The 25880-nt window shown below is 42.3% G+C and overlaps 1 protein-coding gene across 1 annotated transcript in view; it reads right to left on the bottom strand.

Annotated features, from left to right (window-relative positions):
• The window catches only part of TRAPPC10 (trafficking protein particle complex subunit 10), a 44388-nt gene extending 38572 nt beyond the window's left edge, over positions 1-5816 (bottom strand). Inside the window, exon 1 of the mRNA XM_086766057.1 lies at positions 5636-5816. Within this exon, the coding sequence (XP_086622183.1) occupies positions 5636-5726 (91 nt within the window). The 5' untranslated portion in view covers positions 5727-5816. The remainder of the gene's footprint in view (positions 1-5635) is intronic.
• Positions 5817-25880: the final 20064 nt, after the last annotated feature.

Genomic DNA, 25880 nt, shown 5'->3' with positions numbered 1-25880 from the left:
AGATGTCCATGTTAGGCAAAGGATTAATCTTGATTATGAACCTGGCTGTAAAAACTCATTACGTAAACCAAGTAAAGAATGTCTAGATCTTTTGTGCAAGGACAGGCTAGATCTCTACACAGCAGCTCATAACCATAAACCTCATCCCGGGGTAAAATTCTGAAAATTACATTAGCCAAGAACCGAAATGGGCACCTAATGCCAAAACACCCTTTGTTTACGTTACAGCATAATGCAGAGGTGACTGACTATCCTAGCCAATACACCTCCACAAGACAATGCGAATGTTCAAACTACTCATTTTTAAAATTTTAGGCTATTGGTCCCAGATTTTTCTTTTCTCTATTCTTTCTTCCTTGACTTTCTCTCTGACATTTTGGTAGATCAAGTCAACGCAGCCATCCTCCCTTCCCTCTACCCCTGTCTAGGACACTTGTTCTGCATCAAATCTGTACAGGAATGACACGAGAACCAGAATAACCACCTTCCCAGGACTCCCAATTGGAACATGCACTCTTTGTGGCACTTGTTTGATACTAAAGAACCCTAAAGTACTGACATTTTTTAGTTTGATGTCTGCCTAAAAACTACCAAAATCCACAAGAATCTATTTTTTTTCCTAACACTTTTCAAATTTCTTAGTTGCTTATACGCTTTGTCACTGCAGTATCAGAATATCCCAGATTGATTTTTTTTTTTTGTTTTCCTCTAGAGGAAATTATCCCAACCCACTAACTACACAGGCAGTGTAAAACAAAAACTCCTGAGGTCAGATGACTAAAGCAGACAAATATTTTTCTTTGATACTAATGACAAACCTAGTCAACTGAGATAAAAGGCTTCAAAATAGCTTTACCTTTAAAAGAGCTCAGTCCCAAGACTACTTGGTGTGGGTTTGTTTAGTCTTTATGCCCAAATATCAGTCACACCTAACCTTTCTGATCCCAGTTATTTTTCCACTGGCAAACAGTTCTGCTATAAATCTTTTTTCTTAACTCACTAGCCTATTATAAGTGGATCCACCTGAAGTTTTGGAAGGTTGGTGTTTTTTTTAATATTTCTTTCTTTTAAAGGTCCTCCTCCCCCAAGCACAGATTCTTTTTAAAGAGAGGTCTAAGAATGAAAACACAAGACAGCTTAATTGTTCTGTAAAAATCTTAGCTGATTCACTAATAGCCTGCATGATAAAATCCTTTTAGTAAAATTTTACGTCTTTACTTACTGTTGCACTACTAAATCTGAAAATAGGGGTTAACACTATCAAGAATATGCTGCTGCTTCTGCATGACATATGTAATGAGATATTTAAGTACAGAATAATGTTGGATCAACTACAAGACAGTAATGACTTATAATGCAGACAAGAGTCCTGTTGGAGAATAGGGAAAATGCATTTATAGGATATGGTTGGTTAAAGGGTCTCACTAGCAGCAAATCATTCTAATCACTTGGGCTACGCACCACTTCCTGTTGGCACATTTTTTGTTACATCTACCTACCAATAACAGAAGAGTTTTTGAATCAAGCTCTTCCAATCCCAGAACAATATTCTTAACTGCAAGTATTTATTTTCACTCCAAAAAGATGTAAAATTCTTCCCACTCTCCCTTTACTTTTATTAACCTTTTCTGTTTATGTTTTCCATTCCTGGGCCTACAATGATTTTGCTGATGGTTTTGCTCTTGCTGCATCACAGCACATTCTGAACATGGACCAAGTGAAAGCAATGCATCCCATTCTCTCCAAAGATTATACATAAAGTTCATTGTACTAAGACAGAGCATTGACAATGAGAACAAATATGCACACATACAATATATAAACAGATACTACAAGCTTATAAAGAATATTCAACAATTGCATGAAGATAATTAAAAAAGAACAGCTTGGTAGGGAAGCGCTGAAAAACCTATTAATTACTTCATTTAGCAGGATTGTCTTCAGTCTTGAGCTTCCTCTTAATACAGACAGACAGAGCAATTTAAGTGCAAACCAGCTACATAAGTACGAGTTCTTTCAACAGAACACTTGATTGTTATATATATATGTGCCAGAACATTACATCAGAGTCCTAAAGATTTTCTCAAATTAAAGTTTCAAATAGGACTCATGAGAAGGAAGCAACATTGTTTAGGTTTCCCGGGAAAGTAATCTGCACTGTCTTAAAGATTATGCAAGTCAACATTGCAAATAAACTACCCAAGTTCAAGATGTCTGATGCAGACATTCAAATTGCCTCTTCAAACAACAACAACAAAAAAAACCCCAATTAATGAAGCTAAAAATAATATTTCTACAGCAGTGAGAAAGCTAGAAGCTGACTCAAAATGCCTTGTAAACATACAAGGTCTGGTAGTAATGAAGATAAACTGCTACAAACTCGAACTGAGAGTTTGCAAGGTAATGTGTCAGTGTGAGCATAACCACAGCTGGACAGTGAAAGTCCCCAGTGGATTTACAACCTAGTAAGAACGACAGTATAAAAACGTCATTCAAACTAATTTGGAAAGCAGTCATCATGGCACTCAGTTCTTACTGACAAGAATGATTTAATACTCAACAGGATGCTGCCATCTTGAGAAAAGGGAAAAAAAAAAAAACCATAAAGGAACAGCATCTTTCTGGGAACATACTACTTTTTCCACGCTGACAAAATATGGTTGCCTGTTGGCCTGGAGAAAATGTCTTTAGAAGATTCTGGTTAGACATTTTGACTAGCTGAATTCTAATAATCTAAGCTCTCTACTGAAACTATGGGGTTTTGCCAGTAACACAAATACTATAAATACAAAGCTAATACGTCTACATACAAATCCCGAGGACAAAACTATTAAGTTACAATACTAACATGAAAAGAGTAGTGACAAGAACTGCATTTGCAATTGGCACCAAATATACAAGCCACGTGGAAGCTGCCATTTTTATTCTATATGCCAAGGCCTGTACATAACGTAGAGTGCCGAGTTCAGGATTGTACCAATATAGCAAACAACTACTGTAGCAATACAGACTAACTCACAGATCTGAAAGCATCGCTCTCTTTACCAAAGCAACATTCCTTTCAGAGTGCTGTCAAATTTATTTCAAGTAGATAAAACCATTTGTTTACAAAATGTCTCTGGTATGCAGTGTTGAAAATAAGTTTCATTCCAAGCAAAACTCTCTCTTCAGTTCTCTCTTATTAAGAATAAAGCCTAAGTGTTAACATAAGTACTTCATGTTACAAACGTTTACCTGACAGAGATTAATCTAAATCTTGTAGCAAGAGGAAGTATTTATATTCTGAGACATAACCTCACTTAATCTTCTGTCTTCCTTCATCTAATCAAAAACTAGCCATCCCCTTGCAGGTCTGTTTTTCCCTCACGTGTACCTGCTAGGTGGGGCAGTTATCCCAGACAACTCCAACTGCCTGAAATCAGAACCACAAAACAAAAGATAAACTGTATTTGTTGAACAGCTTCTAATATTGTGGCTTTGAATACATTTTCCAACAAACCAATACTGAGCCAACAATTATTTTCCTGGAAGACCAAGCTTCACCTCCTCATAAATCATTGGCAATATAAAGCTTAGAAGAGCTTTCCTTCAAGTAAGCCATTTTTGTTGAACACATTTGTTTGAAATACTACGGTCTCTAAGTACTCCACCTCTCAGGACAGAGGGAAAAAAAAGAAAAGGAAATTAAAACAGCTAAAGCAAAACAGACTAAAAGCAAAAGTTTTAGTTTAAAAATGGGAGCAAGTCACCTTTACCATGTTCACCAGAGAGGTCATCTCTGAGCCCTTTTGCTCAATTAGCCCTATTTTCTGAATTAGTTTGTCTCACAGCAAGTCATTCTAGTCCATACCAGTAAAGATACTACTGTCATGCTTGTTCTCAGCATAGTCCAGAGCAAGGCAAGGCAAACGATACATAACGTTCACCTCATATCTCATTTGTAAGTATGCTGCTATCATACTGCTTGGTGATAAGTCCAAAACATTTTGCAACCATAAAGTATGCTCACTTACTATAGGAAATTAATATTATTTTCAATATCAGATAATTGGGCTTGACTGAAATGCGATTAAATGTTATGTTTAGAATTTTGAAAATTTCCTTGCACAAAGAGGCTAGAGTTCTTTTCTGCATTTATCAACAAAAAAAGCAAGCCTGACTGAAAGATATGTTACCTACCAAAATCATAGGGGAACAGTAAGGACTGACACACACCACCCCTCTCAAGACTCTCTAGTTCTGAATACAGGATAAAGCCACCAAATCTAAAAAGTAATCCACCACAGCCTGAACAGTAGCGTAACACCAACAAGGAAGGCAACAATATCCTCCAGATCTTTCTGATATGTACATTTTTCTGAGTTGAAACCTGAAGTGAAAGGGATTTCAAAAGTCCTGACGTGAGTGCAGAAGATTCAATACAGATACCACTGACTACCGTTTATGAACTGCATTAAAAAAAATTAAAAAGAAAAAAGCACATTTATAAAATAGTTTGCAGAAAATATATATACAGAGTTTCATAATTACGTAGTTATGAGGTGGCAGTTGGATATCTTTGCTAAATACCAGTATCAGTTTAAGACCTTAATCATCAATAGACACTTACTTCGTAATAAGGCAACGTACACCTGTGAAATAATTTCTATTTCACATGCACATAAAGCATTCACAGTTTTTCACTGATAAAGTGCAAATACATAGTCGGTTATGCCACCGACAGAGGTACTCTGGACTAAGACTGAACAGTTACAGGTCACCTTTTTTTTTAAAAAAAAAAAAAAAAAAAAGAAAAACTACAATTCTCTATGCTGATCTTATTCACCTTACTTTTTTATTAAGTGCATTATAGATTTGTAGTTCACGTGCTTGCTTTAAGTGAACTTTGTGAGCATAGGAGCTCACATTTTACATCAGGACCAGCGTGCATGCGCCCCAGCTGCCTGCCTCTGACACCTCCAATTCATTAAATAAACTGTCTCAGAGATGAAACCAAAGCACAGTAGTTAAAGATTAAATTATAATGTCAGTGGGAATCCATCAGTGGGAATCTCTCCTCACCACAGAGGATGTCTTACTTCTCGTGACTTCTCTTACCCAGAGCAAAACTACACAAAGCTCGCTGGCAAGAAGTCTGGGGTTTAAAATTTATTGTCATATTTGAGCCTCTTCCCCTAAGCACCTGTAAGCATGACATTCGCTTTTGTTATTTACCACAGCCCTGAAACATACAAAAACAAACCCAAGTTTGCTCACTGCCATTAAAAGGGAGAGGGAAACCAGTGAAGAGGCACAACCCGCCCCCAGAGCCCCTTGCAGGCGCCGAGTCCCTCAGCCCCGAGGGCCAGCACCCACAGCTGGGGGCAGCCTGGCCACCTCCAGCGGGGTGGCCTTCCAAATTGGCCCCTCTCCGCCTCGCCTCCCGCCTTCCCGGCCCGTGTCAGCGCCCCGCACACCCCCAGTCACTGCCAGACCCCGCCCCGGGCTGCTCTTCACCCGGGTCCGGAGCCGGGGGGGTTGGGGCACCGGCCAGAGCCCCCCACACCGCTCCGTACCGCCATTGCTGCCCCGCCCCTCCCGTCCCCGACCCGGCAGCGACCGTTAAGGCCCGTCCGGGGGCGCGGGGCGCACTCACAGGTGACGATGGGCTTGTTCTCCATGGTGTAGATCACCGGGGGCTTCTCCCTGCCCTCCTCCTCGGCGGCCGCCGCCGCGACGGGGTCCATGAGCGGGCGGGGTCCTCAGCCCCGGCTCCCCCGCCCGCTCGGCGCCATGGAAACGCCGCCGCCGCTTCCCCACCCCTCCCGCCCCGCGCCGGGGGGCTGGGACGGGCCCGCTCCGCCTCGGGGCCTGCCGGCACCCCCCCCCCCACCTCCCCCCCACCCCCTTCCCCGCGTCCCCGCAGCTCGGCTCCGGAGGGGAAGGCGGGCGAGCTCATCCGCTTCCTGGATCACCGGCTGAGCATTACCGCTTCCGGGGAGCGCCGCGGCCCGGCCGGCGAGGGGCCCGGCGCGGCCGCACAGGGGTTAACCCGGAAAACGGGGGGGAAAGAATAGGGAAGCGCGGGGCGGGCAGCGCCTGCGCAGAGCGGACGGGGTGCACCCCCCCCCCTCTTCCCCCCACTCCGGGGTAGGGGCGGGGCGGATTTGGGGTGGCCGGGGTAGGGGGACTATTAGGGCCGGCCTGCGGTGCCCCAAGCCGCAGGTAACCGGGGGTAGGGTTACCTGGCCGCCCCCCCGCCCTCGCCCCCGGAGGGAGGCGACCACTACCGGCTGCTCTGAGGGGACGGTGAACCTCAGGTCCACCCGGTTCACTGACACTCGGGGTCAACGACTTGAATCTTTGTTTAAATTTGTTCCAGGGCTTCTGTAAGGGTCCAGTGGAGAGGGGGCCGGGAGCGGGGGCTGCCAGGCTGTGCCGTGGCCCGGTTGTCCCTGCGCCTGAGGGCAGAGAGGTGCTGTTGGTTCCCCTGGGCCTAGGAGAAACGGGGCTTTGGGTGGCAGATGGGTTGCCAGTTTTCACAAGTGGATTTAAGCCTCTGCTCACCACCTTCGAATAATCCCCTGTGGCAGCATGGAGACCTACTGTTTCTTCTTTCCTGCCCAGGTAGGGAAAAGAAAGAAAATGGGACCCCACCGCATGCTTCGCACTTCAGAGCCTATGCCATTCCCATGGCTGTTGGAGCCTACAGCTTGGCTAGTTCAATGGGAGTAAGTGCATTAGGGATCCTATTTTCCACTTACTTCAAATACTTTAAGCAGTTTTGTTGCAGGCCATCTTGAAGATGTTCTTTACGGATCATAGTGAATTGGGCAACAGATGGCTGGCCTTATCATTCACTAGTTGCATTCTTTGAGCATGGAAACCAGGAAAAAGAAAGGGCAAGGCATTGTGTGTATGGAGGAAAGATTATAGGGAACAGAAAAGAGCATGTAGTGTGGGCAGCTAAGTGGAGGTGAAAGAGATGCAGGTGCGAAACTGGCTCATGCAAAGGAGGCACAATTATATATCCATTCCAGAGCAATGCATAGCAGTTAGAGTATATCAGTGAATATGGCCCTTAAAGTTTAAGAGTTTATACTGTAGTTTTTTTAAATGCATAGAAATAATATGCTATTATACTTCTGTTGGGTCTAATTAGTTGTATTAGACTTCAGTACTCATAAAATTGACCCTTGTTCTACTGTAGACTGAGAGCTTGTTCCTTTGTTTTTAATAAATCTCCCGTTCACCTTGGTAGTCTGCAGTTTCTTCAGAATCAAGAATCCTAAGCTTAGAGGGTTTACACTTATTATCTCAAATAGAAGTAAATAAGATATAGAAGAGCATACTGAAAGTAGTCTACCATAAGGAGTAAAAAATGAAAAACACTGCCTACATGTGTAAAACCAAATGTAATATAAGGTAGGACTATAAATAATCTCTGTATTAATCATAACTGTTTATTGCGCAGTCATGTTGTGCTGAGGTGGTTTGGGTGTTCTGTCCAAGTATTTCCAGAAGTCCATTTGTTTAGAATTTTCTTTCAGCAAAACCTTAACCCTATTTCCTGGGCTTATAATGTTGTTTCAAAAATAATTGCAGCATCCTTGTAACATGTTTCATCCCGTACTGCACATAAATATTCCCAGTTTTATCTCTACTGTTTTGCTCTAGGGATTAATGATTGTTTCCAATTCCTTGAATATTTTCATCAGCATTTGCACAGAACTTCTCTTTCACCTTGGTTGTAACGACTTGTTTCCTTGGCACAGTCAAATACAAAACTCTGTACAAGGCCAAAACTTTTAAGAATCTTACGTAGGACAATAAATTGTTACATCTGATCTTCAGGTTTAAGTGAGCAGCTGGACACCAATATTTTTTTCATTACTTTTTTTTTTTGTGCTGTGAGAGTGAAGAGGTGTCCTGGCACAGTTTTGTTTTAAAAATGACAGCACTTTTACAGTATTAGTAGTAAGTATGTGGCAAATATGCAATTTACTGAAACAGAAAAGAAAAACACTGTTATATGGATGTGAAAAAAAATGTTAAATTCCTTCCAGTAGGCTCCAAAGCAACTCATTTCATGCATCTGTCAAATAATCCATCCTGCACAGTCCTAAATAACACAGGTAGAAAAACAGGTAAACCCAAGTCAAATTAGCAGGAATCTCATCCAACAATCTCCTTTTACTGTAGAGTGCTTTTTCCCTTTTCGCAGAAATTAGAGAAAAAAAATCAATAGTTCATTAGGATTAAAGTTTTAGTCCACACAGAATTTCATATATATTCAATCTCTCTTTCTAGGTTTCATAGTTGCAGTATAGCTGTTTCTATTAAACGAACAAACAAAAAAACTCACAAACCCTGTCCTATCCTTGCTAGCTGTTTTTGATAGCAAGTGAAGCAAATACATCTGCACCTGTTTTATTCCTGCACCATCGTACTGCTCAAATAAAAAAAAAGAGAGAGAAAAGAGAGACTGAAATATTAATCTAGGCGAGAAGATCTAGAAGACTAGGGAAAACAACTTTTTCACTGTGTTTTCAGGTTTTAATTGCAAAAAAAAATATTTGCAAGTGAATTCAACTGGTGGAGTGAAATTCACTGGTCTCTGAGGGAAAAAGTAGATCGTTTATAGCAAACTATACAGGGAAAAAATAACTCATTTGGAAATTGAGACTGTGGCAATATTGAGCTTTTACCTTGCATTTTGAAATGAACGGATTAAATTTTCCTTTTGGGGAAAATGTGGGAAAGGGAAAAAGGGATCACTTGAATTGCAATTAGAATTTTCCTTTTCCTCTTTCCTTTACACCAACGTCTAAAATACTGTCTGCCTCTACTGGAAATCTTACATGTCCTAAGTGAACATAAATTTTATGTACACAAAACCCAATCATGTTTTGAACACCAGGCTGTTATAATGCTAGAGTTCTCTCCAATTTTTCAATCATCTTATGTGCCTGGCAAGATAAAATTACATTCACGCATACAAAAAATTCTCTTTAGCAAAGCAATGAGCAAATTCTCATCATCATTTCAGTTTATTGGGTATCAGGTGCATGAAACTTTTCCTTAGTCACATTAGTAGAGCAGAATTATACCTGCACTTTAAATGATGAATCAGTGAGAGAAGAGGAGCTGAACTTGAGGTAGTTTATAGCCAGCCAGAGTTTGTGCAAATGTTTCTTCTAAGTATGAGCATTACCATTGCTTTTATGGCAGTAGGCTCAATGCCCAAGTAGGTCATCATTGGGACAGATCTTTCAGGTGCAGTATAAAGGAGCAGATTAATCTAGGAGGCATCTGTAATGACTGGGTGAAAAGACTGCATATATGTTACTAGACCAGGAAGAGTTTTCTGGTTTCCAAATCTGTGTGCACCTCAGCTTCCTCTGAATTTCAGGTTGCTGTGGACAGAAGTGCACACCAGCCCGTCTCTTCCTCCTTTCTCCACAGCCTGGCTTCTGTGCAAAGGCAGCAGAGGCGCACTGGCTGAACAGGGGCTGTTGCACATGCCATAGACTCCCTGAGATGGATGTTTACAGGAACAGGGCTCTGGGTGCATGACAGCACACTAGCAGGAAAAACAACCTTGGGAAAAAATAGACTCTCTCTCTCTTCTAAAACAAGGAGCACAAACTCACTCATTACCTTTGAAAATGCAGACTCCGCTTTTCATGCTGACTTTGTTTTACTGCACTTCACTTGCTGTTTTAATAGCAATAGCTGGTGTTTATTCTTTCTACTTTTATTTTGTATACGCACTCTGATCTTGCGTGCAGGTCACTTTCCCCTCATTTCACGACTTCTCTCTGCAATAGGATTTATAAGGTATCGAGAGAATTTAAAATTTTCTCCATCAAAATTTTGCACAGTTATAGTTGCTAATGTTCTGCTGCAGTGTTTCTTCTTATTGATGGCTGAAGAGATTTATACACCCAGTAGTCACCACCATTAGGCAATCTGGTCAGTGTAACAGGAGTCAAGTTACATGGCTCGTTTCAGGTTAGGCTAGTTTCATGGGCAGTTTCTGTGGCTTTTGGGAAATCTCCCTCCTGGAGGAGGAATGAAGTCTGACTTGAAAGGTGGGGATTGTTTCAGAGAAAGAAACTGGTTTCAGACGTGCTGTATGCGTATGTTGTATGGTGGTTAATGTAAACAGTTAAGGGGTTACATTTCTCATTGTCCCCTTCTGTCGTATTCCGTATGTTTTGAAGCACAAACCCACGTGGCACAGGTGTCAAGCAAACAGGGGAAGTCAACATATCCCACACCTTTTTCTGCTCCTGAATTTCCATTTCCTTCTTTTTCCCTCGCTTTTCTGTTACTGGTTTGTTTGAATGATATTCGCTACAAGGCAGGACAAGGAGTTTCATTATCTCTGTAAAATATTTAAGACTTTAACTTGACCAAAATAAAGTATAGCTGTAGTCCTAAGTACAATATCAGAGAGATTCATGACCTCAATAACTGCAAGAGAAGCAGCAGTGGTTTTGTGAGGAACTGGATCCTCTGTCTCAGGTCTCCCAAAGGGCTAGAAGGTTAATTAAACCCTGGCTCATTGTTATAACAGCAAATCCTAAAATACTGTGTCAGTCTTTGGATCCCTACTGGCACAAGCCTTGTTGAAATTCTTTCAAATATTTAAGAAGCAGGAAAAAGGAAGGAAAGCGGTTAAATTGTACCCCTAATTGCCTTATGTTTTGATGGAAAGGCCATTCTAGGGAGAAATCCACATTTGATAATCTTCCTGCTGAGTTTGAAGATGATATCAACTGCCCTGTTTAGGGGGACGGGGGGTGGAGCAGAGAGAGAAAAGAAGACAAACAGAAGGAGAATGGTGTTCAGGAATGGAAATGATCCCCAGGAGGCAAGGGTGTGATAAGAGGAAATAAAATTCCTATGGCAGGTTTTGATCAGGATGAAGACAAAACCAACAGTGTTCACAGTGTAATTTGCTTCCCTGATATCCTTTAAGGTAATGAAGGCCCAGGAGTACCATGGTAAATGTTAAGATCCCAGGATTTGCTAGCAGTAACAGTTGTGAATGTAAAATTCCTTGTTCCCTCTATTCCATGTATCCCACTGCTCCTATTTGTTGAACTCCAAATAAAGATTTTTCAGGAAAAAGCACATCTTTGTTCTCTACATCGAACCACACTGTAACATTTCTTTCTGTTTCATGTGGTAGGATGACTCTGGCCAGCAGCCATACAACTTGCTTGCCTCCCCCCCCATCCCCAGTGGGAGAGGGGGAGAAAAGAGGAAGAATAAAAGTGAGAAAACATGAGGTTGAGATAAAGACAGTTTAATATGTGAAGGAAAGAGACAAAAAATGAAGCAAAGGAACTCTCCCATAAGGAGACTGATGCCCAGCCAGTCTGAACAGCACTCATCTTGGAAGCCAGAAATCTGCCGCCTTCTTTTACTGCTGAGCATGATGTTATGGTATTATATGGCATGGAAAAGCCCTTTGGCCAGTTGTTGTCAGCTGTCCCAGCTGTGTCCTGTTCCAGTCTCTTGACAGCCCCAGGATCTTGACACTGTGCAAGCTCTGTTCAGCTACAGCCAAAACTTTAGGGTGTTGGCAACACCATTTTAGCTGCAAATTCAAAACGTGGTGCTATATGAGCTGCTCTGAAGAACGTTAACTCCATCCCAGCCAGACCGAGTACAATATCTAAATCATTTAGATAGTCATTATGCCAACTTTTAATTACATGGAGGGTCTTCAAGATGTCTTCCCCAAGGTCTTCAATGTAGGCACAAAAGTTAGTACCAGTGACACTGTGCCCAACTTTTCTTCTTTCACAACAACGGGTCATTTAACTGATTGGGTTGGTTTTCCTGAGATGGCTTGGTGTAGGATTATGCCAGCGATATTAATGAAACAATACCCTGACCTTGACATATTATCACCAGTATTTAAAACGGCGCCTGTGGCCTGTAGGCAGATCTGGGGTTTCCATGAAATGGCAGGAGATGGCTTACACATCTGGTATTTTACTAAGGGTTCAAATCCAGTCTGATCTGAAAGTAGTTACAGAAGAGAAACTTCATAGGGAGAATGAATATTTGAATGTCCAAATTTATCATTATCTGGACAGTAGCAAGGTTTGGAAAGAAAAATTCAGAAGCAATTTCTATAGAAAGCCGCCTTCTTGAACATCAACTTCTACCTATGGAAAAAGTTTAAAGAAGTTTTTCTAATTATCAGGTTAGAACAGAAGTCCTTGCTTGTATGGATTTCTTGCCTTTTCCTCCAAGAGATTTGGTAATTAATATTTTGGGAGACGTGGCTATTGAAGGTCATGGACTTCCAGTGAGATGGCCTGCAGTTGCTCTTCTCATATACTCTGTACACTGTTTGGGGTTGAAAAATCTACTTAGTAACTGCAACTAAATTTTATACAAGTACTGAAGGAAATCTTATCCGAAAAGAAGAACAACTTGAGAGTCAGATATAGAAGCAGATGTATAGTTCATGTTTCCATTTCAGTAGTTACCAAACTGGCACCAAGCCGCGTGGTCCAGTGCCGCCAGCTTGTGGCCCGTCAGTGAACAGCGCTCTGGCCCACGGACACGAACCTGTCCACAGATGTTGTTTTTAGATGTGTTTTCAGACAATTCCTGTTAATCAAACTACTGTAAAAATGAGACACAATGCGTTTGACTCATTACATAATTAATTGAAATAATTCCTCTGCACTGTAAGTACTTTCATTTCTTTCCCTAGACTTTGAGATCTTAAGGTGATCCCAACATTGAAACCAGGAGTTACTGATAGCATTAGACAATGGCTTTTCACCTTATTAGCAATGGCTTAGCAATGGCTTCTTACCTTATTGTACTACAAGAGAAAAATATGGTGGAGTCACTCTATGATTAATGAATTTGTCTATGAAAGTAAGTAAAAATTAATGCTGGAGGCCTGGTTAACTTTTTGTCGTCTCTGGGTCATAACCAATGAAATACTTCTGCATGCAGTCAGTGGATTGTTTTTAACTGAATGAGTTTTCCGTAGGAAATTCTGTTTTGAATTAACTAATTTCACAAATTCACAGCCACCTGCAGAAATATAGAAGAAAATTGTTAAGATTTTGACATTTAGGAAAATCCTTTTACAACGCCTTAAAGTGAGTTCTTTTTCAAAATGAACACTTTAAAAACCACCTTGTCTTTTTAAATTAGTATGTCAGCCACAAATCATTAACTATACATGATAATCAGAATGTTGGCCTTTTACTTCAAATCACTGGGAAAGAATCATTGACTGAAATTTATTTAATAGCAACAAAACCAGCCTGGGAAACCCATTTCCATACCAGCTTTGTTCAAGAGCATTTTCATTCCATCCACAGGTGCCTGTCTGTGTTTCTGTGGCAGAAAATGCTGTGTTGTGTGAACTGCCCCCCATCTCCAGAGTCATGAAAATACAGGGAATGCAGAGGAAGTGATCGTAGCTTTGCTGAAACATGTGTCCTTGCTCTGAAAGCCCCGCGTGACCACCAAGACAAAGCAGAGGGACAAGGTTGAAATGTGAGATCAAAGACCTTCAAGAAGGGTCAGGAAAAGATAACAGTGTGAAGCAGTGGAGAGAAAAGAGAAAAGAAGTCATTTAAGAAAGAAGTCTACAGAAAAACTGGCCAGCAAGCCAGGCCAGAGCAGCTGGAGCAAGGAGGGGGAGATGCTACCTAGCCTGTATCGGTAGCATCCTATTTCTCCGACATAATCTTAATAATATTTTCAACATCAGTCTTCAACTTCTGGGAGTCAAAAAACCCTCTTTTCCTGGCAATTCCTCCCTTTTAGCACTCCTTAAGACAAACTTTACTCCTCTCCCAAACAGCTTGCTTTGAATAGCTCACAAAAATCCCACTCATCCAGCAAAGGTGCTACAAAAAGGCAGCATTTGAGTTATCAGAGGCAGCTTCACCTTGCAGGTGTGAGGAGAAAAACATTTGAACTCACAGATCAAATGCTGAGTATGTTAAAAGTACATTTATCCGCCTTGGTAAAAAAGAACAAGTTCAAAGTATGAAATTTTGAGTATGAACTTCGAGTGTGAAAGTATGATCATCACTATCAGGATGATAATGTTAGGTGTCTAATACTGCAAACAACTGTGCTTTCTCACCTTATACCACAAACCCAGAATAAAATAAAGAAAAGGAAAAAGTCAACGTGGCAGCTCTTACTCCAAGCTAATTCTGAGGATCAGAGGAATTCAACCTGGTCATGTTTGCAGCTGAGCCATCACTATACTTGCCTCCTTTTCATCTCCCCTAGCAGGTCATTTCTATCTACTTCCTGAGTCACTTTTCAACCAGCATGCTTCCAGCACAGGCAGAAGCGAGGTCAGGTGCCAGCACGGAAAGAAGGCCCTCCAACCCCAGGAGTTCCTGTAGCTCTGGAGTATTTTCAGGGTGTTAATCCAGGATCCAAGCTGCAAAAGAGAAACACTTGAACTGCCAGTAGGGAGGTACTACGGCTAACTAGCTTGTCTTGAGCATCAAGATTCAAACCAATAGCATCCAGCATTCTCTCCAGCATTTTCTGTATCACCTGCCTCTGAACCTGCTCCCTTAGCAGCCCCCTTTTTCATATTATCCAGCCCTGACGAGTGTGCAGCTGTAGTAGCTGTTATGAGATAATCAGCTATTGCTGTATCAAAATTGAAAGCAAGTATCATAGCTCAAGAGAGAGAAGGCTTGTATGAGGAGGTTCATTGCCATTTATGCCGAGAGTATGAGTAGAAGAGTCCAAGGCAGAGTCCCAGGGCAGTCACACCCCAAGGTGGTTTTGGAGATCCTCTTGAGACTGAAGAACTTACAAGAAAAATGCTTATTTCTTGTTTATCTGGAAAGATATACTCTCCCGAGAGAAAGAGTTAGAAGCATAAAAAGACAAAAAATTGAACACTGTCTGTACTTTGGGAAAGGGGGAGGTAAGACACCACCACAGGATGTTTCCATGCACAACTGGAATCCAGGAGCTTTGGTATCGCCGCTAGCAAGGTGACTGCATTGCCAGATACGAGGAACCTGCCGTGACCTGCCATGAAGACTTAGAGAGACCATGATTTATTTAACCTGTGTCACAGCTCCCTGCTTGCAGCTCAGGAGGTCAATCACTGTTACTTAAGTTGTTTCAACAGCTATACGCTGCAGGCCATGCACTCGTACGCCATCAGCTGGGGACTGTACAGACAGGACAAAAGACAACCCTTTCCTCCAACGTATAATCATGACTCTCTTCATTTTCACTTAACACGCTATTAGAAATATAGATGTGTGGTCATGTTTTTGCACAAGCATATCATAACAGAGTAATTGTGGGTCGTTCCTTCTCTTCATTCATCCTTCTGCTTAGGACTAGCTTCCTTAGAGTACGGGTGAAGCTGGTAAGAGCTAGACCATAAAATTTCTGATTTGATTTTCTAGGCAACAAGGGTCTCTCTTTGTCCATCACACCAGCTTGGGGAACAGCTCACATGTCCGGGATATAATTAAAAATTGATGGGAAAAGGGAAGGAGGGAAACTTAAAGTGAGTTACACCATTATTTAAATACTCTTCTCAGAATTCATCAAGGGAAAGCTCATTTCAAAATTACCATGTCAAAAGCTATTAGTTATTAAATTAAAATGCAGTATTAATTAGAAATGAGATTCCCTTACAAGCTTACCTTATGCAGGTCCTCCCTGGGTGGCAAAATGGAAGTACTACAAGAATAATGAAGTCTGAGGAAGAGGCCCATAAAGCCATCACAATAAGCCCAGAAGTAAAAATTCAGGTAAAAACCTTCCACTTTAGAGTCACTCTTCCCCCTGTGTCGCCCCCCCCCGGTTCTCGATCAGTACAACTGCATTCTGCAGTGACATGACAGGTATAATCAAACTCTTCATGCTGAATTTGGATGGAGGAGAGCTTTTATACATGCACTGGAATGTAGCCGTAAAGATGTCAGATGTGTTCACGCACGGGAGCAGGGATAGAGTGTGGGGTTTGGTAGCTGAAGCATTCACAGGAGTGAGTCTCATTAAGAGGAGATTTTTTTCTTACAACACCATCAAATTTGCTATTTACCACTAGCCTTCACTTTTGAAGAAAAGGCCTGACACCCTACATGCGATGATAGCAATACCTCTCACAGAGGGTTGAACTGACAGTTGGCACCTCTTAATTTCAGTGTATATGGGATTTCACAGAGAAGAAGGAGGACTAAGCAACCAGAGACACAACAGAACTGTAAGTTTTGAGATCACAAAGACATCCAGGCAGCATGGGCTTTTTCAGCCACAGATTTCTATTTCAGGGTTTGATCCTATTAGACATTGGTGCTCTTAGTAAAGCTACTAAGACAGCTGTAAAACAAAAGATATCCTTGACAGAAGAGAAAGGACAATGAGATCTCATCGATTCTTGTTCTGACTGCTGCTGCCCCCCAAATAATAAGGTAGTAAATATTTCTAATGGATGATGCTACATACATCCAGAGTCCTGCAGTCAAGTGTTCACTACTTTTACCATCCTATGTTAGTCTTTTTCAGCTGTGCCTGAAGATGGAAAGGCACCATGAACCTTACCCTAAGCACCAAATTGAAGTTGAGTCAGACTAAGCTTGAAAGTCACCTCAAATGAGTTGTTGGTAAATGAGAACAGGTTTCCTCTTGCGAGTGAAAGAGCACAATTCTATTATTTTGTTTTTGCAGAGGTACTATATGAAGTTACGATATTTTGTTTTGTTTTAAATCTTGAGTGTGAGCGAGTACTGTTTTTGTCCCAGGTTGCACATCAAGTGCTCTTCCTTGGAAAGACCATTTACCCTTCTGCTGGCTGGATTAGCAAATCTCTCCTTGCCTAGGGGACAGCCAAAGAGGCAAATCTGGGTGTGCTGATGGTTTGGGTGCTGCTTCTGAATCCGTGCTGAAATCTCAGAGAAGCCCAAGGGAATTAAACACTTGACTCCCATCAGACTGAAAAAGAAATCATGTACCTAATCCTATTAGTGCCTGTGAAAGTCCCAGACCTAATATTAGCTCCAAAGGTTGCTTCACTGAGAGATTCCCCTGAGAGTAAGAAAAAATATATATTGCTTCAGTGCAATTTGTTCTCCCTAGCCACGTTATCGCACTGGAGTTAACAGGAATAATTTATGTTCCATTATGTGCAGTACTTAATTTAGAGAGGCCAACTGCCTTCTTGTACGGTTGCCAGCAAGAGTGCGTCGTCTCAGGAAATACCAAGTTTGCAGGTTTCCCATCTTGCTGTGGTTCTGGACCGGGGCAGGTAGTGGGGTGTTGGTTGTTTGTTCCCATCTGACAGCCTGGTCTCAGCAAGTTTCCTTCCCCAAAAGTAGAGGATTCCACTCCGCAGCACATGGTTGTTTGCCCACACCTCACAGCTGCAGAATATTCAAAAGCCCTTTCACAGAATCATTATTTGGCACTTGGAGGAGGTCTTTTCCATCCTTTAGTGAGCCATTAACATTAAATTCATCAGATAAGAAATATGGGATTTGCCAGGCAAACTCTTTTATTATGTTCAATTAGTGAGTCTTGCTCTCAACCAACCCCCGGCAGAGCCAGCAAGCAATGCTTCCCCATCCTTCTGTGCTGCAGAAGAGGCAGATTCTGCCATTATAACTCCAATAAATGCTCTGTACTGAAAACCCTAAACTTCTTGGAAAAAAAAAAAAAAGTTAATGTAGACATTTGAAATACCAGAGATTTGGAATAAAGCGTTGTAAATGATGGGAATTACACGATTATGTGCTGGGTGTAACACGGGAGGAAGAAAGCAGTGAAAAAATGAAAAAGACCTAACAAAGAGGGAGAGCTTAGTCCACCCATTTGGTGTTGATTGCGTTTTCCTTATGCCTGATTTTTGTGCAGTTGCTTTAAGTAACATCTCACAGCTGGAAGAAAGCCCACTGGTGCCTAAAACAAGTTGTCCTCATTTGCTTGAACATGGCAGCTGCAGAGGCTGAGTGCAGAGAGGAGTAACTGCCATGGGAAGGATTTTCCCCCAGGAAGCCTCAGGAGAGCGGCTCAGCTCTGTGGCACAGTGGACCCCACTTCTGCAACCTGCAAACCAGCTTCACTGTACAGACACAAAGTGCAGAAGATCTGCAGTCCTCCATGTACTGTCCTCTCTTGCCTACAAAGAGGTAAGAGTAACTGTATCACCTGCACGGGGCATTTTTCTGGCTGCTAATCCCTAAGTAGACAAATATACACACCCCAGTCAACACAATGGTCTGAACAGGATTTAGCTCAAATAAACTCATCATCTTAGATGTCACCACGTAAATGGAAATGTTTGATGGCCAGACAAGCTGCAGGGCCCATATTCTGCTCCATGAGTCCTGCCTGGCTGGATTATAAAATGGAGAGCTTTGACCAGATGGAATAAGGCGCATCGTTGTCCTCCTTTCTGGAAACCACCATGAAAAGGGCTCACGCTTCCCCAGTGTGACAGGGGAAACACGAATGCCAGAGGAGAGCCTGAACCACTGCCATGAGAGCTTTCTCTCCACAGACTGGAAGAAGCAGCCTGTAACAGCACACTTCAGTGTATCTGCATGTAGAGGTCTATAATTAAGAGATGCAACTTCCAGCCCTAATCTTGACTGTATAACTTTGTTATAACTTAGTTAAAAGATGAGGAAAAAAAGGAAAATGTAGCACTTTCCTGCCTTTGACATGGAGCTTTGAGCTAATAGGCAGCATACAATAAATAGTATTTTCCTGAAAATACTCGTGGAGTTTGTACTTCATTGCAGCTAAGGTGGGAGGAGAATTATACATGTTCTTAAGCCCTGCCTGGTTTCTCTCTTCTGCTGATTTTCCTCATAAATGGAGCAACTACTAGCACACAGCTTCTCGTGTCATCATTGAACAAGTACATAAAAGAGATGTCACAAGACAACTAGGCCACTGCTGAATTCTGCTTTTGCAAATGTTGCCCTATATCAGTGAGATGAAAACCAAAGACAGTTCACATCACAAGTCATAGCAAAGAAAAGAAAAACAACTTGTCAGCAGAGTCAACTGTGCTGTTTACCACATTATTCGCAATCAGTCCCTGCCCATTATATCCTGTTCATTATGTGCCTCTGTCTGTGCAGAAACATTCCACACAGATGGTGAGGTAGTGTCTGCTTTTGGTAGTCTACTTTCTAGCAAATGTCTTGGGAAGCAATGTACTTTGCCTTCCCAGCAGTGAGCAGGAATGCCTGCTCTGGCCATGCCACCTCAGGTGGCACAGCTCAAGCCCCACCAGGCTCATCATGTAGCCCACCGCAATCCTGCCCCCTTAGCACATACCTTAATCACAGCAGGAACATACTGATGTTGGCATTATAGGGGAAATATATCCATAGAACAGAACATTTCAGCTGGAAGGCACCTACAGTGATCATCTAGTACAACTGCCTGACCACTTCAGGACTGACCAAAAGTCAAAGCATGTTGTTAAGGGCACTGTCCAAATGCCTCCTAAACACTGACAGGCTTGGAGCATCGACCACCTCTCTAGGTAAGCCTGTTCCAGTGTTTGACCACCCTCTCACTAAAGAAATGCTTCCTAAGGTCCAGTCTAAACCTCCCACGGCAAAGCTTTGAACCATTCCCACATGTCCTGTCACAGGATCCCTGGGAGAAGAGCTCAGCACCTCCTTCTCCACTTCCCCCCGTCAGCCTCCTTCTCTCCAGACCAGACAAGTCCAGAGTCCTTAGCAGCTCCTCCGAGGACATGCCTTCCAGCCCTTTCACCAGCATTGTTACCCTCCTCTGGATGCATTCAAGGACCTCACATCTATCAATCATACAATATATTGATATCATATCATGTATCACATGATATATCATATATGGTTTTGTGGCTGACCAATAAACCCCTAGAAGGGAAGAAGAGTCAGTGGAGATGGGTAAGGGCGATGTACCCATGAAGCTCAGAGAATAACGCAGGGTGTGAGGGAATAACGCAAGGTGTGACTGACCACAGCCATTGCAATGCAAGCTGACTTTAGCTCACCCCAAAGGGGACTGGAGGGTGGCCTTTATTTTAGACAAACAGCTAACAACAGTTGAGTGGATCAACTGGTAGTGTAAACATCTCCCTGAGTTAGGCACACCAGCACAGTGGGAATGAATATGTAGCTCAGCCCCACACAGACTATACAAATTAAATAACTAACAAAAGAATTTCAAAGAGAACAATTGGCTTGAGTGGGCTTCGACTCATCTGTTCCTCACTGGTGACTGAGGATGCCTGGCATCGTGACAGTGAGTGTATTACAGAGACTGGTAATGGAGATCACGCTGGCATCGTGCCTGAAGTGTGTACTGCAATTGCTGTATTTTGCTGAGTGTACATTTGTATCATGGTGTGTTTTCAGCATAATTTGTATCACACTGCTAAATCAGAAATCCCATGTAACAACAACTATCTTCAGTAAGTACCTTTGATATCAAACATGACACCCTCCACATGTGGGGTATCTAAAAGAGTACTGGACTCTGATATAGTTTTGTTTCATAGATGCACTCAGCCTGTCAAGACTCTCAGGACGAGATTCCAGTTTTAGAAGTATGTAGAAAATGCATTCACCTGTTCCGCCCCCTAGAAAGCCGTCTGTCCAATGTAACTGCAGTCAGGAGCACAGCACATCTGAAACATGAACTCGCTCCCAATGCAGCAGCTGGTTGTATCTGGTGTTGAAGCACTGCTTTTACGGAATTCCAGCCTGTTTTCCCAAATATGCTAATGCTGTATTGGAAGAAAAAGGGTGGAATGAGTGAGATTAAGGAATCTAGAAAAGGTACACCCAGAAACTGCCACCATCACCGCAGTCAACTTCCTACTGTGTTTGCAATTTAAAGACAGGATGGGTCAAAAGCTCCCAGAACCTGAAGATCACTGTGGCGTGGACTGCTTAATGCAGAAGCCAACCACTGAACAACATCCCCTGTGCTTTCATTCAAGTAAGAGTTTTCTTTTCCATTTCCACAGCTACCTTACACAGTGCTGCCCATCAAGCACTGTGGTGACATGCAGCCCCACTAACCTGCCCTTGTCCATACACCCCACTGCCCATCTGCGTCTGCTTCTCCGGTACGTGTAGTTGTGATCTCTGACAGCGGCTGGTTCAACAAAAGAAAGCAGCTCAGGAACAGGGGCAGATGGATACGCAACAAGGGAAGACAGATACCCCTGAGGAGAAGAATTAACAACAGTGAGGTCTCTTCTGTAGCACACAGAAAGCCAACAGACGTTAAGGAACAGAGCTCTGCCATCAGCTGGGGCTTTGCTTTTCATGGCTTGGCTTTTGCATGCATGTACTAAGGATCATACCATCTTAATTAACTGAATTCTTTATTACTCTCTACTGATAAAAACTTCAACCCGTATTTTTCACTGTAAAGCTGAAAAAAATAGTCCTGGAACAGAACATTAAAAATTCCAGATCAAAATCATCAGCCTTTAAAAATGAATTATGTATCTGAAGAGATTCAATACAGGCACAGGGGTAAGAAAATCTGTATTTGTGCAAACTAGAAAAGTAACAAAAAAGAAGTTTCTGCTTGCGTACTCTTAGAATCAGAGACGATCCCCTCTACAAAAAAAGGTTCAGTGACAGTGCAACTGATCTGTCCTATTAAGGCAGCTCAGCACAACCTGGAATATTCAAAGGAGCAAAGGATCTGGGAAGGGAAAACCTAGAGGAGAAACCAAGAACTCAGTGCTTGCACAGTCCATAGCAAAAAGATGACAGAGGAACATGATGTTATCACACACCTGTCATTTGTTTCAGGCACAAATATCCTAAAGAGCTGATGTCTTAAGGGACCAAGCAGGTACAGAGACAGGCCAGGGATACACCAGAGGTAGAAATTGGAGAGATCTGCTTCTGTTGGGCACCCTTCTGATAAAACTATGGGGAAGGGAGCAAAAATGCCAACTGATCTTCCAGTGGGTCTTGGTTTGCTGTCAGGTGGGAATGTATGATGTTGGCATACAGCTGAGGAAGGGGGAAGGTCTTAATCTGCCAGTGAAAAATAGAAACTTAAAAGATGGCAGATTTGAAAAATTGGTTTAATCTACAGCATCTATCTGTCCAGCCAGCTTAAACTGCCGGAGTCTGAACTTACTAGATCATACAGCTTTGGGTTTACTTTGGAGGATTCTTCATGAAGGGAACATCTCTCTCCCCCCATCCTGGTCATTTGGAGAAACCATGCACAACTTTTTATACGGCTTCTATGAATGCTACAGTAACGCACCGTCCCTCCATGGTTCTCAATGACCGGTTTAGTGCAGGGAATGGCTGTAGGGTTAAGCTTGTTCCTTATTCCGAGCCCCCACGTAACGATCCACCCAGATTATTGCTGCAGACATATGGCCCACACATGGATGAGTTTGCAGGACTGAGACCACAAGGTATAAATGGAAATAAAGCCAACCGAAGCAAAAAGAAAACAGTCCTTAGTGCATGTTTAGTTACAAAAACCAGAGTGGCAACAGGAAAGGGATGCAGATCTCCCAGTTACATTATCGGCTACTTACTCAGTAACATCGGAAAAACACAGGTGCTGGGCAGTCACCCTTCTTCATTCAAGCACAATTTACAAACCTTCTATGCCAGCATATTACGTACAAAATCACGTAGAGTAAAAACAAGCAACTGAAAGCGCGAATGAGATTCTAATATACAGTACTTTCAGACAGCCAAAGCTATTTTATTTTACAAGATGAGTCTTTTGTGTTAATCTTTTTCTGAAAGCCCAGTAAAATCAGCGTGAACTACTTCAGCAAAATTTAAGAGACAACTTACAAAGTCATATTTGCATAGCACTGTAAATCTGCGTATTTGTTTGGGCACAGTTCTTAGTAGAAACTACAGTAGGTGACAGGGTTGGGTTTTCTTAATAGCTTTTTGGTTTTTAACCAGATTCAGACGCATCTCTTCTGAACGTCATAAAATCAAGTGTAGGAAATAACTGTAAAAATGTACAAAAATATATACACATGCACAGTCAACGCGTACCCTGTATACAGTTTTATTACTCGTTAGATTTGGCTAATAATGAGCATCTGGTACTTACACTTCCCTCCAAATGACAAGTTTGTAACAAATCAATCAGGTTAAGGACGGTGAGTTTTCTCAGAGAGAAGGTTTTCATTAAAGCTACAGTACTTGCTGGTGATCTTCAGGAGTGAGCGACACGCCAGCTGACAGTGGCTGCCCGGTGTTCAGGCAAGTGGCATTCGGTTGTCGCAAGGTACAGCTCTGACAAAGCTGAAGCAAAACAACACGAAGGGGCACAGCTTGGTTCTCTGCACAGATGCACATGCACGTAATAAAGGAGGTATACAGAACCAGTTCATGCCTTAGGAAAGAATGAATTTATTCCAAATTAGCCGCTGCTGCCCACTCTTCCTCCCTTCGCAAATTAGATTTTAGTGTGACTAAATCTGCATGTTTTCCTTCAAAATACATCCTGGCTAAAATTAAAAAAAAAAAACAACAAACCAACCTTGTCTAAGACTGAAAATTGGTAGTGGTAGCCCCCATACTAAAAAATACTTCCAATTTAGATTTTATAAGTACTATTATATTCCAGTTTCTGCTAAAGTGTCTGTTTTAAAAATACATTTCCTCTTGAAAAGATAAAATGCTGCTTCTGCTAATGTAAAGCTTTTTAGAAAGAGACAATCAGCAACACTCAACTACTCTCAAAAGTAGAAGTGCACAAATTAACTTTCCTCTGAGTTTCAAAAACTGAAGAGTGCCTTAAAACTATGGGTATAACCTTTTGAGAAATAGAGGCAGCTTTCCATAAACCTGGAGAGGCCAAGGGTAAGAGAAACACATGTTTGGCTTACATATACCAATCCACTGTCCCCAGTTCCAAAGTGTGAAATATTTTCGTGACATTTTCTGGTAGCTACCAAACATGGTGCAGACCCAGTAAGACTGACTTCCACAAAGTTTTTCCTCAAAACCATAGCACATTGAAAAAAAAAAACACAGCCAACAATCTGCAAGGATCTTGATGGAGAGATTGCTAAGTCAATCAGATAAATTAGTCTTCAAGATAAAGAGGGGTAAGCGTTGCAGAGTGAGAGTTTCCATCTGTAACAAGGAGAGAAGCCCTTCAAGACAAATTCTGACCCCAGTCACATGGCAAGAGTTACCTTTTAAGTTATCACAGGGAGGTTTCACATTTGTATTACAGTCAGAGCGTGCCTGCCCACATATGCACTTATCTCTGGTTTGCAAAGCTCTCAGCAATGGCTCCATTTTCTCAGGGCAAGAAACTGGCCGCACCTGTCAATGCTCCTCCTCCTTCCAGTGATGCACCTTGCGGTGTTCCTCCTCCCCTCAGCGATGCACCTTGCAGCTCTCAGCACAACAGTTACCTGCTTCGGATCCTGGCTTCACTCAGCGCTGGCAGCTCTGGAGCAGCCCATTATGGATCAAAAAGTTCAGAAATATGGAAAGGAGTGGCTGTGACAAACTGGGTCAAAGTACAAATTCAGCAGTACCATTACAGGGACGAGCTTCTTTCCACAGGCATAAACCAGAGCGTGTAGTAATTGTCTGCTGTGAACCAGGAATTTCACACCAAGTGACGTAAATGCACGGACATTCAGGAGATGCTGTGAGCTCCAGTGCTGCACATGATTTTCAAAGGAAATCTAGGAATGGATTTTTCAATTTTATCTGCATTGGCCTCCAGCATCTCAATGAAACACCCTTGGGTCTGTCCAATCTCGGCCTTAAGAATTCTTAAACACATACTTCTCTAAGAGGCAAAATATGTGACTATTTAAAATCTGTCTTCAATCTGAAACACTCTGCGAAGTGTGAACTCAGCCTTACTAAAAGCCTCCAACCCCACAATTCTTTAATCTAAATATACACTAAGCAAAATCAGATTTTGGTGTAGTCCCAGACAGAAACTGTACCTTTAGCAATTATCAGATGTACAGTGGCCCCCGCTTGCTCATTACTCCAACTGTTAGTGACGACCTCGTCCCAACCCCCTTCTGTGGGTTTCATCAAAGCCAGAGGGACGTGTTACCAGGCAGTGATGGCCTACACGAACAGGCCTGGGAAGGACTTCTCTTCCCTAATAAAAGTTTTGCTCTGAAGCAGCAAAGTTGCATTATTGCTTAACACAACTTAAGCACGACTGCGTCACTTCAGACCTACTGAGCATGTCAACCAGTGCCAAAATGCAGGCAGACAAGAGCCCAGCTGTGTGAGACAGTTTGTATAGGACTGGTTGAACTGGAAAGGTCCAAGTTCCAGCTAAGAGGCTGTAACCGAACCATCTGCAGAAAATACAGGGAAGCAAATATACAGACATCAGTAGATGCAGACAAGTGGAAGTGAGCAGACACACTCACTTTTTCTGTGAATAGTAGGCAATCAGGACAAAGGTAGTAGTCATATTCATTGGTCAGCAATTAAGTGTAGAGCCCTTCAAGATAAGTTAAAGCAGAACAAAGGAATGTTGCCCATACTCTTTGTGCCGGAGACAGATACTTTGTTCAGCAACAAAAAGTCAATTGCAAGAGCACATTCAGCCCATAATGAGCAACACAGAACTGTAATCTCTACCCAGCCAAGACCTCTGCATACCAGTTATCTGGTCCTTTTTCAGCATCAGCTTTTTGTGCTTCCTAAGGGAGAGATGACACAATGCCAGCAGTCCCCAAGCTCTCCCACCAGGCTCTTAAGAGGTAGGTCAACATGATGCTACCTTGGAACTGCAAATCCCACTTTGAGAGCAACACCATTGTTCTTCATGACAATGACAAGCACTGCCAAGGCCAAGACCATAGCATCTGTCCATATGAGTCTGAGAACCATTCATAT

The sequence above is a fragment of the Chlamydotis macqueenii genome, chromosome 1 (genome assembly GCF_036417535.1).
Source record: "Chlamydotis macqueenii isolate bChlMac1 chromosome 1, bChlMac1.mat, whole genome shotgun sequence".
In the NCBI taxonomy this organism is placed as follows: domain Eukaryota; kingdom Metazoa; phylum Chordata; class Aves; order Otidiformes; family Otididae; genus Chlamydotis; species Chlamydotis macqueenii.
Note: the sequence above shows the minus strand (reverse complement) of the source record. Positions and strands in the feature narration are given on the sequence as shown.